This window comes from Ursus arctos, unplaced genomic scaffold (assembly GCF_023065955.2).
Source record: "Ursus arctos isolate Adak ecotype North America unplaced genomic scaffold, UrsArc2.0 scaffold_12, whole genome shotgun sequence".
Taxonomy (NCBI): Eukaryota; Metazoa; Chordata; class Mammalia; order Carnivora; family Ursidae; genus Ursus; species Ursus arctos.
This window is the reverse complement of record NW_026622786.1, coordinates 4,843,109-4,858,174: the sequence shown is the minus strand read 5'-3', so window position 1 is coordinate 4,858,174 and position 15,066 is coordinate 4,843,109. Positions and strand designations below refer to the sequence as shown.

Below are 15,066 nucleotides of genomic sequence, written 5' to 3'. Positions count from 1 at the left end.
CTTGAGATTCTCTCTCTCCCTCCCCTCCATCCCTCCCCCCACTCACACTCTCTCTCTCTCTAAAAAAAAAAAAAATGCAAACAATGAATCATGGAACACTACATCAAAAACTAATGATGTACTATATGGTGACTAACATAACATAATTTAAAAAATTAAAGTAAAAAAAATTTGAAAAGAACAGTTCAAATGTTAGCTGCTGATGTTCTTACAAGGTATACAAGCACAAGCATATTTTTAAACAAATTTGAATAAGAAATATTAGATACAGATGACATTTGCTCTGAATGACACAGACGCATGTTATGGCAGACGTTTTTAGACACTGTTGGGAATCTTTCTTTGGACTTAACCAGTCATCTTAAATGGAAAGAATCAGCCCTGAACAACTTACTTTCTTCAAGCTTAAAAAAAATTATTTAAGAATTGGTGCTCTGTGAGATCTAAAAATCTGGGGTTAAATGGAAAAACATGGCCAGAGGTTTTTGTTTGTACAGGTCAAATCATTAAACTGAGATTAAAGAAATAGCCCAAATTATTTTCCTCAGAGGACAAAGAAAAGGCAAACAATTATTTTAAATGAGTGTATTTTTGTTATGGTATTTATTTATAGCAATGAGATTTGCCTTGTCTGTCACATAAAGACCATAATTTTTTAAAAGCTCTTCTCTTTTCAGTATAGTTGTTTTCCAAACACTACATTAGACACTTTGAGGAAGTGGCAGTCTTCAGACTGGAGTTTTGCTGCCCTCTTCTGGGAACATGAAATCATAGCCCGAGAAATAGCCCGAGAAATGGACCTGAATACTGCCACACAACCAGACCAGGCAGAAAACGGCCCCATCAGTAATAAAATGATCACAAAGGAAGTTCGTTAGTTTCCAGAGGAACGAGCAGAATTACATTGATGACCACTGCTTTCCTTGAACAGTTAGAATAGTCATGATAATAGTGATACACTGTGGTACTTAGAGATCCCTTCATGGCTCATAAACTCATGACCGTTATTGCATTTTTACCTGCTTTTATCCTCAAAGAGTGCACATGAAGTGGGTGAAGCAGGTCTCATTCCCACTTTCCAACCATAGGAAACTGAGGCACATGGTACCTAGGTAACCTTAAGCCTTATAGCTACAGACTGGCAAGCTGGATTTAGAAACCAAGTCTCCTGGCTCTGGGTTCAGTATTTTCCAGCCTTCCCCACCACGTTCCCCACAGACCACTGCTGCATGTGACGGCGGTAGTTTGTCTCTGTTGAGGTTTCATATAAATCGCTATCCTTTTCCAGTAATGTCCATTTTACACTACGCTGTTTACCTAACTGATGAAAATAAATATACTGTTCTGTATAATTCTAGCAAGGCTACACTGTTATTGCAGCAAAAAGGACAAAAACAAACATATCTACATAAATCCCACAAGCAAGTGGATGGGCTGTAGCAGAACTTCTTAAACTTTTGCTCAAAAGTTCTTTAGTGTTTTGTTTTGTTTTTAAGAATCTTCAGCAAGCAGACTTCTGCAATAATAAGTCCCAACTCTGCTATGGGGAAAACTGAGTTTTGAGAAAGATGAAAGAAAAAATAATGATGAAAAAAAAAGATGAAAACAACCAAGAAAAACCAGCTCAAGAGTCAACGTATTTTCATTCTAAAGTTCTAACTGTGCAAATAACACGCTTTCCATATTAATGTAAATGGCCAAACAAAAGGCAAATAAATATGCTCTTCAGTCCTCACTTTTATAGGGCTTACTACCTGCCTCTGCATGCCCAGCCCAACAAACCTCACTGCCTACCCACACTACTTGCAAGGGCATCACTGGGAGTTTGGCAGGTGCAAACTGCCATCGGTTGCTCACAACTAAGCCTTAAACCAGTTTTTTTTTTAAGTTCTTTTTTTAAGATTTTATTTATTTATTTATTTATTTATTTATTTATTTATTTATTTAGACAGTGCACGCAAGCAGGAGAGGGGCAGAGGGGGAGAGAGAGACTCTCAAACTTTGCACTGAGCCCCACACTGGGCTCAATCTCACGACTGAGATCATGACCTGAGCCGAAATCAAGAGTCGGGTGCTTAACTGACGAAGCCACCCAGGCCCCCAAACCAGTTTCTTAACTCTAGCATGGTAAAATATGTCTTACTTTATATGGCATGGTGGTCAAGGTATTTATAATTGAGCTGGAGTCACTTTTTCAGATGGCAATTTGGCAAGGGGTTGAGTGACATGAAAAGCTCGCTTAATATTATCCATACAATATACAAGCGTGATGCCTCTGTGGCCAACTGAAAACATCCCCAGACCGATATCTGCCAGTCTATTTGACTTTTGTACTTTCTCTTCAAGTCAAATTTGTCTCCACATCTTAATCTCTTCTCCCTCTTCACCTTCTTACTTCCAATTGTTTCTGCCCTAAAGAATCAATTTCATTTGCTGTACTATCTCTCTTCCTTTTCTCCGATGTCTTCACCATATATTGCTAGAATCTTCCTGTTTTTCCTTTATTTTGTTTTTCTGTTTCATTTGCCTTTTCCCCTTCCCATCCCTTATTTAAGGTGGGGGAGAGGGGGGGTGGCGGGGAGGGCCAGAGGGAGAGAGACAGAATCTCAAGCAGGCTCCACACCCAGCACGGAGTCTCAGTAAAAACTCATTGTGCAAGTACTTTCTATTCAGCCACGATGCCCGTGTGTGCAGGTAGTAGAAAAAGAGTATTCAATACACAACACTCAGGGAGTCCTGATTCCATCACTAGGAGTCTTTGAAGGTGAACTTCACCCAACGAGAGATGACTGGGAAATTTTGGCTTTCGAACAGCTGGTCACTGTTGAATAGACTCAATTGTAGATGTAAAACAAAAATCTGGGAGTGGAGCAGGTGGGAAAAATAGGAATAAGCAGCATCTGTTTCACTGGGTGGAAACAATAGTATACGAAGAGTCAGGTTAAGACAGAGGTAAAGAGAAAATAGAATAATGTCAAACGTTTGAGGTTGAGGGGTCACTTACAACTTAGAAACTGAATGTGAAAAGTTTGACAAGCTAATATGGAACCAAAGATGTCCAAAAACTTTTGGTGCAATGTTCAGCCCTACCTCTACAACCTTCTTAAACACCACACTCACATATAGGCACACATAAGAAGAAAAGAAAGCAAATACCACAGAACGACAAACAGATGAAATTTCTCCCCCATAAGTTAACTATAGCCTAAAAGAGATGGAGACTCAGTGTTAAATATGGCGAGGAGAACCAAGAAGATTTACTTTACTGTATACCCTGATACATCAAATCAACCATGATAGTAGGGATTAGAGCACCAGATGCAAAAAATACACGAGTCGAATCATTGAACACTACATCAAAAACTAAAGATGTACTATATATTGGCTAATTGAACATATTAATTAAATAAAATTCACAAGTGCACAATGATTGTCAAAACAAATACTTTAATGATATAGAATGGGGAGGAAATATTCTTTTCCACAGCACAATGCCAGCAAATACACATTGTATAGGAAGGATAAAGTTAGATAGAATTCTTCCAATGTACAAACACAGATGCGGTTATGATGCACCACAGGGATCATTAAAGATGGCAAAATTTTAGAAAAAGACTTTAGAGAAGAAGATCTTCATACATTCTCAGAGAACCCCTTGCCAAAATGCTAATTTTAGGAAGAAAATCATGTGTCCTGCTATGAACAGATCTGATAGGCCCTCCATAGCAAAGTAACCAATGAAGCTGTCACAAGAATGGTGATGGGCAAACTTGGACCCTCTTGGTCTCCAGGTGGGCTGAGCTGGGACACACACAGCGTTAACTATGGAGTGTCCTGGCCAGAGGGTTAGGCTGAATTTAGTCAGGAGGAAATGATCAGACAACTTCAGGATGTAGACCCTTAAGCCAAGACATCTGACTGTCCCCTACAAACAAGGAAATGTCAGCACCAGCAGACACAGCCACCTAACGGTGAGGAGATGTTTTGGGTTCAAAAGGACTAAAAAAAAAAAAAAAAAAAAGGAACACATTCTTTTTAGTCCTTTGGAACCCAAAATATCTCTTCTCGCTTGTGTTGTCTCTTCTATGTGGTGACACTGACTGTTTGAAGAAAGTCCAGTCATCTTGTTCAATGATCTACATTCTCAAGTTGTCTGGTAACTTCCTCATGCTCAAATTCAGGCTAAACCTTACCAGCAAGAACACCGCGTAGTTAATGCTGTCTGCTCCTAGCGCAGCCCATCTGGTGGCCCAGAATGTCCAGTTTGACTTGTGGTCTTTTTCCATGGTGCTCTTGACTCAGGTTCTCTGCAGGGTGGAATTGAGAGCAGCAAGACTTAAGGTCTGTCAAAACTGTGTCATCTAGTCAGGCATTGGTCTCCTGAGGGATTTCTCACAACTGGAGCTGAAGGCTAGAATCTCTCTCATCAAAGCAGTCTTTTGCAGTCAAAATCACAGAGAATGGCTTGTGATTGTGATGTTGATTCTCAGCAAAGGATCCCACCTGTGCTGTGTTTGGGCTTTAAGTTGATTTGCTGTTCTAGATTTCTTTTCATCAAGTGGAAAATGATGGGGTTTTGTGATGGGGTTTATGATGGGGTTTTCTTCACATGAGGAATCTCTTAGTTTCTGAAGTACTTGGTATCTGAGAGAGAAAGAGAGAGAAATCAAATGTGAGTCTTGGTCAGATGGCTGAGCCTGGAGGGGTGGCTACCTGGTGACAGAGGCCAGGAGCAAGCTGAACCCCTGTCCAGAGAAGGAGCCTAAAGGGGAGCCGCAGGCAGCCTGAGGGGGAGAGTGAGAGCCACAGGTCAGAAGTAATACCTCACTAAACTGAGCGTCAGCCTGTGTTGCAGGATCTAGGGACCCCTGTGCTCCCCCACCCCCCAGCAGGAGCCTGGTGATATCCCAGCTCAAGGCTGCTGTGAGCTTTGGCCAGATCCCAACTACCCCTTCCTCAGTAGCCACTTCACTCTTGAGCCCCCTTCATCAGAAGCCCAAGTGATGGCTTTCTCACACCTCCCAGAGAGGGATGCACCTAGCACCCAGCACACACGTTCAGAAACAGACTGCTGTAGGAAGGAGGGGACCCTTGGCAGACAAACACACCCCCTTCTCACCCTTGTCCCCGTCTTCTGAGGAGGAGGCCAGGCTATGGAATGAGTCCTAGAATGTCAGAGCCAACAGGGGCCTCAGCCTATCTCCAAGTTCCTTTCTGCCATGTGCAGATGAGGACCTCCTAAAGCCATGTGACCTGTGTCTGAAAACCCTGGACTGAAACCCTGGCTCAGGCCCTGTGCAAACATGTGGGGGAAGGGAGAGGAAAGCCTCTGATCTGGAGGTGTGGGCAAGCAGTAGACATTCTTGGTCACTTGGCTGGAGAGGAACAAGCCCAAAGGGGCAGAGGGAAGAACTCAAGGAGGAGAAACTCAAAGGGGAATTCACAAAAAGAGAGCAGGGGTGTTACCATGGCCCTAGTCATTTTCACTCAGGGACGCCAACATTCTCTGAAGGTAATCTCACACAGGATAGCCCTTGGGGCATTTCTAGGACTATTCTCAATGCAGAGACTCACCATACTCTGAAGTGAAAATGAAAAGGCATTCGTTTTAGCTCTCTAGATTCTCATCCCTTCTTTTCCAAAGTTTCCCTAAAGAAAGAGTCTCTCAGTGTTTACCCTGGTATAAAGAAGGACCTGCAAATGGGTTGATATAGGAGAATGAGACCTAAGGTTCTTTACTGAGATGTTGTATAAGGACAAAATTTGATTAAAATATTTTTTTTCAGTCTGCAGTGAACCTGCAGGGGGCTGTGAAATCCACTCAGTGACTAGTGAACTGTCGATTTCATTGTCATAGGAGGAAAGAAAGCACTAAATTCTTTGACCTTTGATCAGGGAAGAGATTATGTTTTGGACTCTGGGTATCTATGTAATATTTATTTTTTTCTTGTCTTTTTTTCTTTCATTTTCTTTTTTTACTTATTATTCTGTTTCGTTAGCCAGTGTATGGTACATCATTAGTTTTTGAGGTTGTGTCCAATGATTTATCAGTGACGTATAACACCCAGTGCACATCACAACACGTGCCTTCTACATTATAGGGGCTGAGGAGAAACCTAACTCCAGGCAGTCCGGTGTGGCACTCCCAGCTGTGACAGGTTCTCATTTAGTTTTTCTCATGGAGGCTCTTTCTCCTCAGCTTTACACTTCTTATTCACATGGAGAAGTTGAGGGTTACGTGTCCTCCTAGGTCAGATTCCCTGAACGACCCAGGAGGAGAGTCCTTTTGCAAGTGACTCATTAAAACAGTGCTCCTGGGAGGATGAGGCCTCAGAGTTGGGCAAGCAGGGAAGGAAGGCAAAGAAGCCGAGAAAGTGTGTGATTTCCGGCAAAGTTCGCGTGTTTGGCGACATGTGTAACTGACACTGCTCTGCCGAGGAGGGCCATGAGGCCTGCTTCCCCGTGGCCATGAGTGGAGGGGAGAGGGGATCTCAGGACGGCCCCAGCAGGAACACAGCAGAGTTCAGATGCAACCAGGTGATGGAGATGGCAGGGCCGGCAGGGTGGCAGCCCCTTGGGAAACAGACAAAAGCCCAGACAGAGGTAGCACCAGCTGTGGGAGTGACCAAACGAGGAAGACAAGGCAGTGTGAGTGTGTTGGGGGGTGCAGCTATCATCTGAAGGACAGCAATAGGAATCCGTGCCCCAAGAGCCACAGGGGGCGTGATTACCTCCATTCCCTAAGCCTGAGGGCCACGGAATCTGCATGCGAGTCTCCACCGGCCAAACTGCAGTTTTCTCTTGGGAATCTTCTCTTCCATGACACCTAGGGCTTTCCTGTGGCCAAAGACTTGACACTCACACTGGCTGTCCCTCGAGGCCTCAGCGGCATCGCCCTCCAGCTTGGGAGGGTTCTTCACGCAGAGGGAAGCATCCAAACCCAGCTCTGGATGGAAAAGCACATCAGCAGGATCTGTTGTTATTCGTGATCTTTCTGATCCTCCACCCACACTGACGTCAAAGGACGACATCGACATCGGACAGAAGGAGCAAGGCCATCCGAGTGTTCAGAGGGGAGGGGAAGCCAATGGACACGCTTTGATTATTTCCTGTTTTGTTCATTTCTCTCACACTACCTGTAGGGATAAGAATGCCAGAAGGCCAAAGTGCTTGCAGTTGACAAAAGTGAAATCAGAGAAGCAGAATTGGTAAAAACAGAGTTCCGGAGAAGAGAAGACAAAGGCAGGGCAATCAGGCTGGAAAGAGGCTGTGCTATTGGTGGGAAGAGACTGTAGACATCAGCTAAAATCAAAGTTGAAGGGAAGCCTTTGGAGAGCAACCAGGGAAGAGAAAGCTGGGGAGTTGACACAACACGCGTCAACACGTGGTGCACTTCATACGTGTACACTCTGGATAATACACACACGGATTATACATCGTGTATGTGACCTGAGATACAAATGTGTGTGTCTGTATGTACGTATGTACCTAATTCAGTAAATGATTAAATAGGGATCTGGGGGACACGGAACCTAATATTCTAACCTCCCTTCTGGTCAGTTGAAATTGGAAAAAATACACAATCCAAGGACAATGAGAAAGGGGGTGGAAGAAACAGGTGACTGTTCAACACCACGGAGGGATTACAGGGGGGAGCAGGTGGAAACAAAACAGAGTAAAGCCATCTGCCATGGCGTGACAGTTTGTATTTGCCCCCAGTTCATAGGGGTGAATCACAATCCCCAATGTGATGGTTTTGTGGGGTGAGCATCTCGTAGGCAGATGCCCCCTAGAAGGGATCCGTGCCCTATAAGGGAGACCCCACAAAGCTCCCTCACTCCTGGGAGGACAAGGGAAGAAGGCGGCCACCTCCGAACCAGGAAGGCAGCGTCACCAGGCCCCAAATGTGCACCTGTTTGATTGTGGTTCTACCGCACCTGCAGAACTGTGAGATCACAACTTCTGTTGTTGACAAGGCAGTCTGTCTGTGGCATTTTTTTCCTCAGAGCCGGAATGCAAAAGAATCCGGCATGGAGCCTGGTTTCCTGCTCAGGCCTCTGTGAAAGGTGAGTCACAGAGAGAGGAACTGAGCCAGCGGGGTGAGTCGGGGCCACGACAGTGGGCGCCATGGAGAAGTGACAGAGAGGCTCGAGGGGGAAGACAGTAAGTACGTCAAGTTCTAAGGCCCTTGTCGGGGCTGTGCTTCCCCAAACACTCCCTGAGCTCTTTCTCTGGGGCCTCTCCCCGGTGCCACAGTCTGCTGCTTATGTCACCTCCACCTGAGAACTGCATCTCCTCATTTCTCAGGTAGTTCTGACAGAGGAGCCCCAGGCCAACCCAGGCTCCAGGAAGGGGCAGTGAATGCAGGAGGGTAAGGAACACACGACCCAGGGGAAGGTCAGAAAGCTCAGTCTTCAGGAAATCTGAGCAGAGGTGGGTCCTGATGAAGAGGAAGCTGGGGACGAGGCCCCGGAGATGAGGGGAGATGATGAACTAGACGGAGGATCAGAGGAGAGAGTGACGTGTGCACTTCATGTAAGAAAGGGGCCACTTATGTCCTTAGAAAAGGGAAAAAAGAAAAATAAGTGGGAGACAGTGTTGTGAGGCCAGTATTACCATTGTGACTGTGAGCACCGAACAGGGAAGATTGCCTTGAAGATGTCGTAGGAGAGAAAACTGGGCACAGGAGCCTTTCTGAGAAAGCTAGGGAAGATGGGGTCCAGTGAATGTGGAGCCGCTGACAACTGCCCCGCCCCCCATGAAACAATGCCCCGAAACCATTTGCCGAGTGCTAAAGCCCCACAGCGACCCACAAATTAGACATGACAAATTCATAGATGATGTCAAGCAATTTCTGTTGAATCAGGCCCCCCAGAATTTATGCTGTTTCTTCTTTCCCGTATTGATGGAATGGAGATACTAGTTTTGCGCTTTCCGATGAAGGGACAGAGGGGAAACTAGGTAAGAGGATGAATAAGTTGGCCACTTAAAGAGCTAGGAAGTTGCAAACCCAGGACCCGGGGCAGAGCTGATACTAAACACCGGGCTCTTGCTGACCTCGCTGGATTGGAGCATCATGGGGTTCGACCTCACCCCGTTGCTGCCTCCAGCCACAAGCCTGTGACAACCAACACAGGGACTAGAACTTCCTACTCCCCTCCCTCTCACCTTGGAAGAGCGGCCATTGGTTCCCAGAACCCATCTTGGCGTCCAGGCTCCCGATGGCAGAGGAGAGGCCGAGCCTGGCTCTGTTGTCACCACAATCCAACTGCTGTTCCAGCCGCTGTCGCAGAGAATTGGCCACCTGGGTGCTTGGCTGTGTCTGTGCTCCTGACATTTGCACCTTTGCCATTTGGAAACTCACATTTCCACTCGATGGGCCCTGGTGATGGGGAGCCTGCATCGGGGCTGAAGCAAGAAGAGATTTCAATGGGATCCACCCCAGGGCTCCTTAGCTGAGCACTCCCAGAACACCCACGTCTGATGTCCCTTCTGGTCTGAGAGACCACCCTGTGAGCAGGTACAAAGGTAGACACCATGTGTATGAAGGAGATGTCAGTGTTGTGTCCAAGCCTAGGGATGCTGGAACGGCAGGTGCCCACCCGGCAAAGTCCCTGAGGTGAAAATCACCCCTTTCACTCCACCAGGCCTTGGCATGGGCACACAAGTTCATTCCTATCATTCCGTTAGTCGTAACCTTCTTCCTACAGCCTGGAGAGAGTAGGTCCTAGAGAGTTCTTAGGGCATGGGGAGAAGGAGTTGCCAGTGGGAGCTGGGCAGCATTACAGGGGTGCCAGGCAGCCAAGTGAAGAGCCTCCTGGGGACCCCTCGTGACAACAGAAAAGGCCTGGGACCTCTCAGCTCTCATTGCTTTTGGATGGAGCCTCATGGAGACATTGATCTCTCAGAGGGGCTGAAAGAGCCACTGGCTCTGCTCACAGGACAGAGTGACTGACAGGGTAGGAGTTGGCAGATGTGTGGCAGGGTCACAGGGATCTCTGGGGGCAGTCTTGCAACTTTTTTGTTTACATTTACAACTGTTTCAAATAATTTGGTACAAAAGCAGAGAGGACAGGACCAACCCCATCCCCACATAGGCCCTACAGGACCGAGTGGAGACCAGTGGGCAGTCTGAGCTGGTGCGGGTCTGAGGTCCCATAACCACTGGCCAGGGGTCGTGGGCAAGTGATATGACATTGCTGAGTCTCAGCACCCTCAGCTCTCACAGGAGATGCCACACCAACTGGAGAGTGTCCTGTGAGGACACGAGCGGCTCCAGCACAACAGCGCTGCTGGTGAGCGGGCACGGAAAGGGACGTGGCAGACAAACGAAGCAAAGTAACTGTGTGTTTCATTTCTGCTTCCTGAATTGCTGTAATCCTGAGGAGGCCTTTCCTTCTTGGCCCCTCCGAGAGGAATGGGAAACAGGGGAGAAGGTGGTCCTAGGGTGGAGAGACTGTTAACTGACCAAAAAGATGAAGGAACAAAATGTTTCATGGCCAATTTCACTAGACAACATTGACACAGTGAGGAACATCATAGACTCCTTGCTGCTCCTACAAGGTGATTTGATGAGCAAGGAAAGTCGGCTAACAACGCAAACGCTTCTCCCAGAAGCAAAGTCCGAATTGTAGCCTGAGTGGGAAGAAATGAGAATTGGATGTTAGCCTGCACTCCTGTGCGAGTGTGACCCAAGGGGGTCTTGCTGAGCAGGCAGCACTTTTCTGAAGATTCTGGACAGGGGAACAACTCTGCTTTGCTCCAGAATGAGGCCAATACCCACGGCAGGTGCACGGACCATTGACCATTTACATGACATTATGCTACTGAGAGCAACACTTGACGGGGAGAAAATCACTGAAGCTGCACACAGGGTGGAAAGGACACCATCCGTGGAGGATGGAAAACCAGGGCTAGAGCTTCGGCTTCACTGAAACCACGGGGTCAAGCTAGGACTGGGTGCTCAGGATCTTCTATCTAAATGCTGAGCATTCTGGGCTCCCCAGAAGCCAAAACTTTGAGCTCAGCAACAATATCACAGATGCTGCAAATATGGAGCACATGCAAATCTGTGTGGAGAGCCAGACAGTTTGCAGGACACTACAACAGATATACAACTGGCAATAGAATCTCATGAGTAGCAGAAGTCGGTTCTTACAAAAAAAGAAAGAAAGCAAGAAAGCAAGAAAGAAAAAGGAGAGAAAAGAAAGAGTCCTGTTACCCAGATATCTACAGTTGACATCGTGGTGGCTGAAGGTTTGCTCTCTTCCCTGCATTTCTCCTCTCTAAACTGACTTGGTACCAAGGGCCTGCACTTGGGAGGGGGCTTGGTGGCAGAGGGAAGTCTGGGACAGAAGGAAAGGAAAATTGTCTGACCCACATGATGCCTTTTCTTTTTTTTATACACTCCCCACCCAGTGTGGAGCCCAACGTGGGCCTTGAATTCACAACCCTATGATCAAGACCTGAATGGAGATCAAGAGCTGGATGCTTAACCAACTGAGCCACCCAGGTAACCCAGTGTTTTTGAAATGATATCCAAGAGCAGAGTTCAAACCAGTTTGAGTCTCCAGGGTCTGTTGGCTGGGATGCACATCTCAGCCAATTTAGGTTGTTGGATACAGAGAAGACAGGCTTCCTGACCTCCCCTCCACCCAGGAGTGTTGTGCCCCTCGATATGGGAGTACTTACCATCCACACCCAGACCCAAGAAGGTTTCCTGCTTATCAAGTGTGAATGAAACACTTGTGTAAGGTCTGCAGGTGTCTGGCAGGTCATGGCCAAATGAAGAAGTCAAATAACAGTCATCCAGGGAGTCCTGTGCGTCTTCATTCTCTTCTGTCACTGGCAGCTCCCTGTGGAGCCTCGTGTGACAGGCAGGACTGGAGATGCAACAAGAAAGTTGAGTCAACATGGAGTCCCAGCTGCTTTGGGCGGCAGGGAGGAAGCACTGGGCACAGAAAAGAAATGCGAAGTCTTCTTCCCATGAACCTTTCTGCCTCCATCTGGTGCCAGAGTGTGGATGTACCGGGGATAGATGAGGCAGGCAGGGAGGGAGCAAGAGCTGGAGGGGCCCAGAGCATGGCCAGAATGGGAGACTAAAGGGAAGGAGTCTGAACCACCCCAGCACACAGCAGTCACAACACACAGCACACTCAGAAAACAATAAAACCAGCATCAACACTTTTGCATACGTTTTGTTGACATTTACAGAAAGCACCAAGACAACCCCAGACTGGCAGCATTGTAGATTCCTAGAAAGCTCGTGTGTCCGAGGCCTACTTGTCTAAATACTGAGATATGAATTTTTTTACACACTTTTCTTGCCATGAATTCCTGCCAGCGTCATAATGCGAAACGAGCAGAGACAGATGTGCATCTTAGGCTGGACTCAATAGAAAGAGAGACCATGAGAATTCAAGAAATCCTGTGATTGGTTAGTATACCTGTGTCAATGGCCTGAGCCTCCAAATTTGGGACGCATAAAGAAAGGGTCCTATACGAGTACCACAGTGAAACAGAGAACATTGCTAACGGACCATTTTTATGGGTGTCTGAATGGGTGAAATAGGTACATTTAGCACTTTCTAGATTTGCCGAGAGCCAAGATCCCCAGACATTACCACTGCATTAAAGCCCATGATTCTTCAGAGTTACCTGGCGCATATCCGTCCTTGGTCTTCTTCCTCCACAAGATCATTATGACTGTCTACAAATAAATACAGACAGGGCCAGTCATGTTAAACAACACCATGTGTACATTCCAATTAAGTATCTGATACAACTAGCAGACGGACTGTGCGCCGCTTAGCGGGGCAGAAGGATATTGTGAGAGTAACCATCCAGGAGGCCTCAGGTAGTGTCTTGGGAATGTGCCTTGGTCTGCTTTCCTGAGCCATTGGGCATGAGCTCCCTGCTGTGGTAGAGCCACATCTCAAGAGTCTGTGTACAGCGTGAAACATGTGTTTTGCCACAGATTTTGGGCAACAGCTTACCTACATTCTAAAAACTTAGTGCAACCTTCTCTCATTACCTTATGCCATGAGATAAATGGTTTAAGGGAATTTAGACACAGAGACCAGACTGATGGATGGAATCTGCAAACCCTCAAATCAAAAGAAACCTTTTGTGTACAATTCTTTGTGCTTACAGACATATGAGCCATGCATGGGAGGGGCAAAGGCCAGAATCAGCTGTGCTTCAAGGAAACCTACGAGCAAGCTGATGGTAGAGGTGTTGATGACCTGATACTCTGATGACAACTCAGTGTAGACAGCCAACATAGAGGACCCAGACACTAGGAGTCAGAGCAGTCAGGCAGGGAAACAACAAATTGAAAGATGTAGGTAAGGCTGCCAACATCTTTGGACAAGCACAAAAATTCAAGAGACAATATTCAGCTATGAAAATGAGAGTATTGCAGATGAAGAGAGTATTTAATGGAAATCAGGAACAAAGAAAGAGACCTCTGCATGTGGAGTACAAGTGAGTGTGAGCTGTCACATCTGCCTTGAATCGAATGTCCTAACTTCTGTCAGAAGCCATAAGCATGGCCTGAGATGAGGAACAAAGGGCAGGTGCCTGACTCACCTGAGGTTTGTGCTAAAAAGTGTATCCTAGAGCCTGACTCAGATCCTTATGTCTACTGGACTTCTACAGAGCAATGACACATTTCTGCACAACCAGAGGTTGGGATCCCAAAAATAGGGGGTCAACTTGGGAGTCCAGTTGGAGCTTTATCACCTTGACAATGGAGGACTCACTAGCTACTTCCAGAGCAGAACAGATGTCCAGATCTTCGAATGAGGTGATGTCAGCCTTGCTACAAGTCCCGAGGGAGTCAGACAGGTCAGGAAGGGCTGAATAAGTCAAATAGCATTCATCCAGGGAGTCACATGGGGTATCCTCTTCCACCTCTGGCAGCTCTGCGGTGAGCCTCGGAGGGTCGGGAGATCTGAAGTTTAACACAAGAAAAGTAGACACCCCAGCATCCTACTGGTTTTGATGGGAGGCTGAGAAGTATACTCATAACAAAGGGGCACAGCTGTGATTAACAGCAAAAACTATCCTCCTGTTACAGGGGCAGAGTGTGGCTGCTGTGGGGGCAGTAGGGACTGATAGAGAACAAAAGGTGCTCAGGATAGTGGCCGCAGAGCTAAGCTTCTGAGCAACAAACTGAACGACTATGGAATGGAACACATAGCTCACAGCGCACATGGGGAATCCTAAAGGTGGCTTCAACACTTCTGCATAAATATTGTTGATACTACCTTGGGTGACCAAGTGAACACAGGCTTTAAAAGACAACATCAACATGGAGAGACCTTGTGTCGTTGGTGCCTCTTTCTCATCCTGTGACATGACGTGAATGGTTTTTTTAGGTATTCTTTGGCTATAATATATCCTCGGTGTGGTAACACCAAACAGGGAGAGGCAGATAGGCCTCTCACTCTCGTTTTAGCAAAAGGAGAGAACAGGGGAATGCAGAGAATCCCAGTGACTGCTAATTCACGAAGTTTCACCCCCTGCAGGTTATTGAAGTGAAGGGGTCAGTAAATGGAACTTAACCATGTAACATGTGAAGCCACACTTCATGGTTAAACAAAGGTACTTTGTGATTGGAGAACGGATAAAACAGGCATGTCTGGCAGTTTCTGTTTCTTCCTTAAAATGCAGTTTAACCACTGAAATAACAACCCAGGATTCTTCAGAGTTACCTGGGGCCTATCAGGTCTTGGTCTTCTTCCTCCTTATGAGAGATCTCATTTTCTGTAAATACATAAAGACAGGGAGGTCATTAAGCAGATCCTGCTCGGTACATTAATAATCTAGTGTCTAATGCTAGCCAGGCACTCAGATATGCTCAATGTGAGAACAGGTTTAGGCAGAAAAATATTTCAGGGTGCTTCTGATATTGTCTTATGATAAGTGGCTTGATTTCCTGGCCTGAGGCACTGAGGAAAATTTACTTTTTCTAGGAGATGATCATCACGGTTGCCCTTGGCTTAAGTCTGTGCAAACACTTTACTTACCTTTTTCATACAGATTTGGGGAGCCAGCCTCCAT

The 15,066-nt window shown here is 46.4% G+C and overlaps 1 protein-coding gene across 1 annotated transcript; it reads right to left on the bottom strand.

The window, feature by feature from the left end:
• Positions 1–4,029: 4,029 nt before the first annotated feature.
• LOC125281750 (neuroblastoma breakpoint family member 4-like) lies at positions 4,030–15,066 on the bottom strand. The gene is made up of 8 exons (XM_048215384.2): positions 15,033–15,066; positions 14,718–14,769; positions 13,764–13,954; positions 12,658–12,709; positions 11,692–11,882; positions 9,169–9,408; positions 6,732–6,946; positions 4,030–4,644 (listed from the first exon to the last, which is right to left on the bottom strand). The coding sequence occupies exons 1-7, from the start codon at positions 15,064–15,066 to the stop codon at positions 6,741–6,743; spliced, it is 966 nt and encodes a 321-aa protein (XP_048071341.2). The 3' UTR covers positions 4,030–4,644; positions 6,732–6,740.

What these genes read in the sequence shown, in the direction of transcription:
- LOC125281750 (XM_048215384.2), bottom strand. Translation starts at nt 15,066, where the DNA reads ATGGAGGCTGGCTCCCCAAATCTGTATGAAAAAG. An exon ending in TTCTGCTCTGGAAGTAGCTA is followed by an intron (nt 12,710 to 13,763) that starts GTGAGTCCTCCA and finishes ATTTATTTGTAG; the next exon opens with ACAGTCATAATGATCTTGTG. An exon ending in CCAATGGCCGCTCTTCCAAG is followed by an intron (nt 6,947 to 9,168) that starts GTGAGAGGGAGG and finishes TTTTCCATCCAG; the next exon opens with AGCTGGGTTTGGATGCTTCC.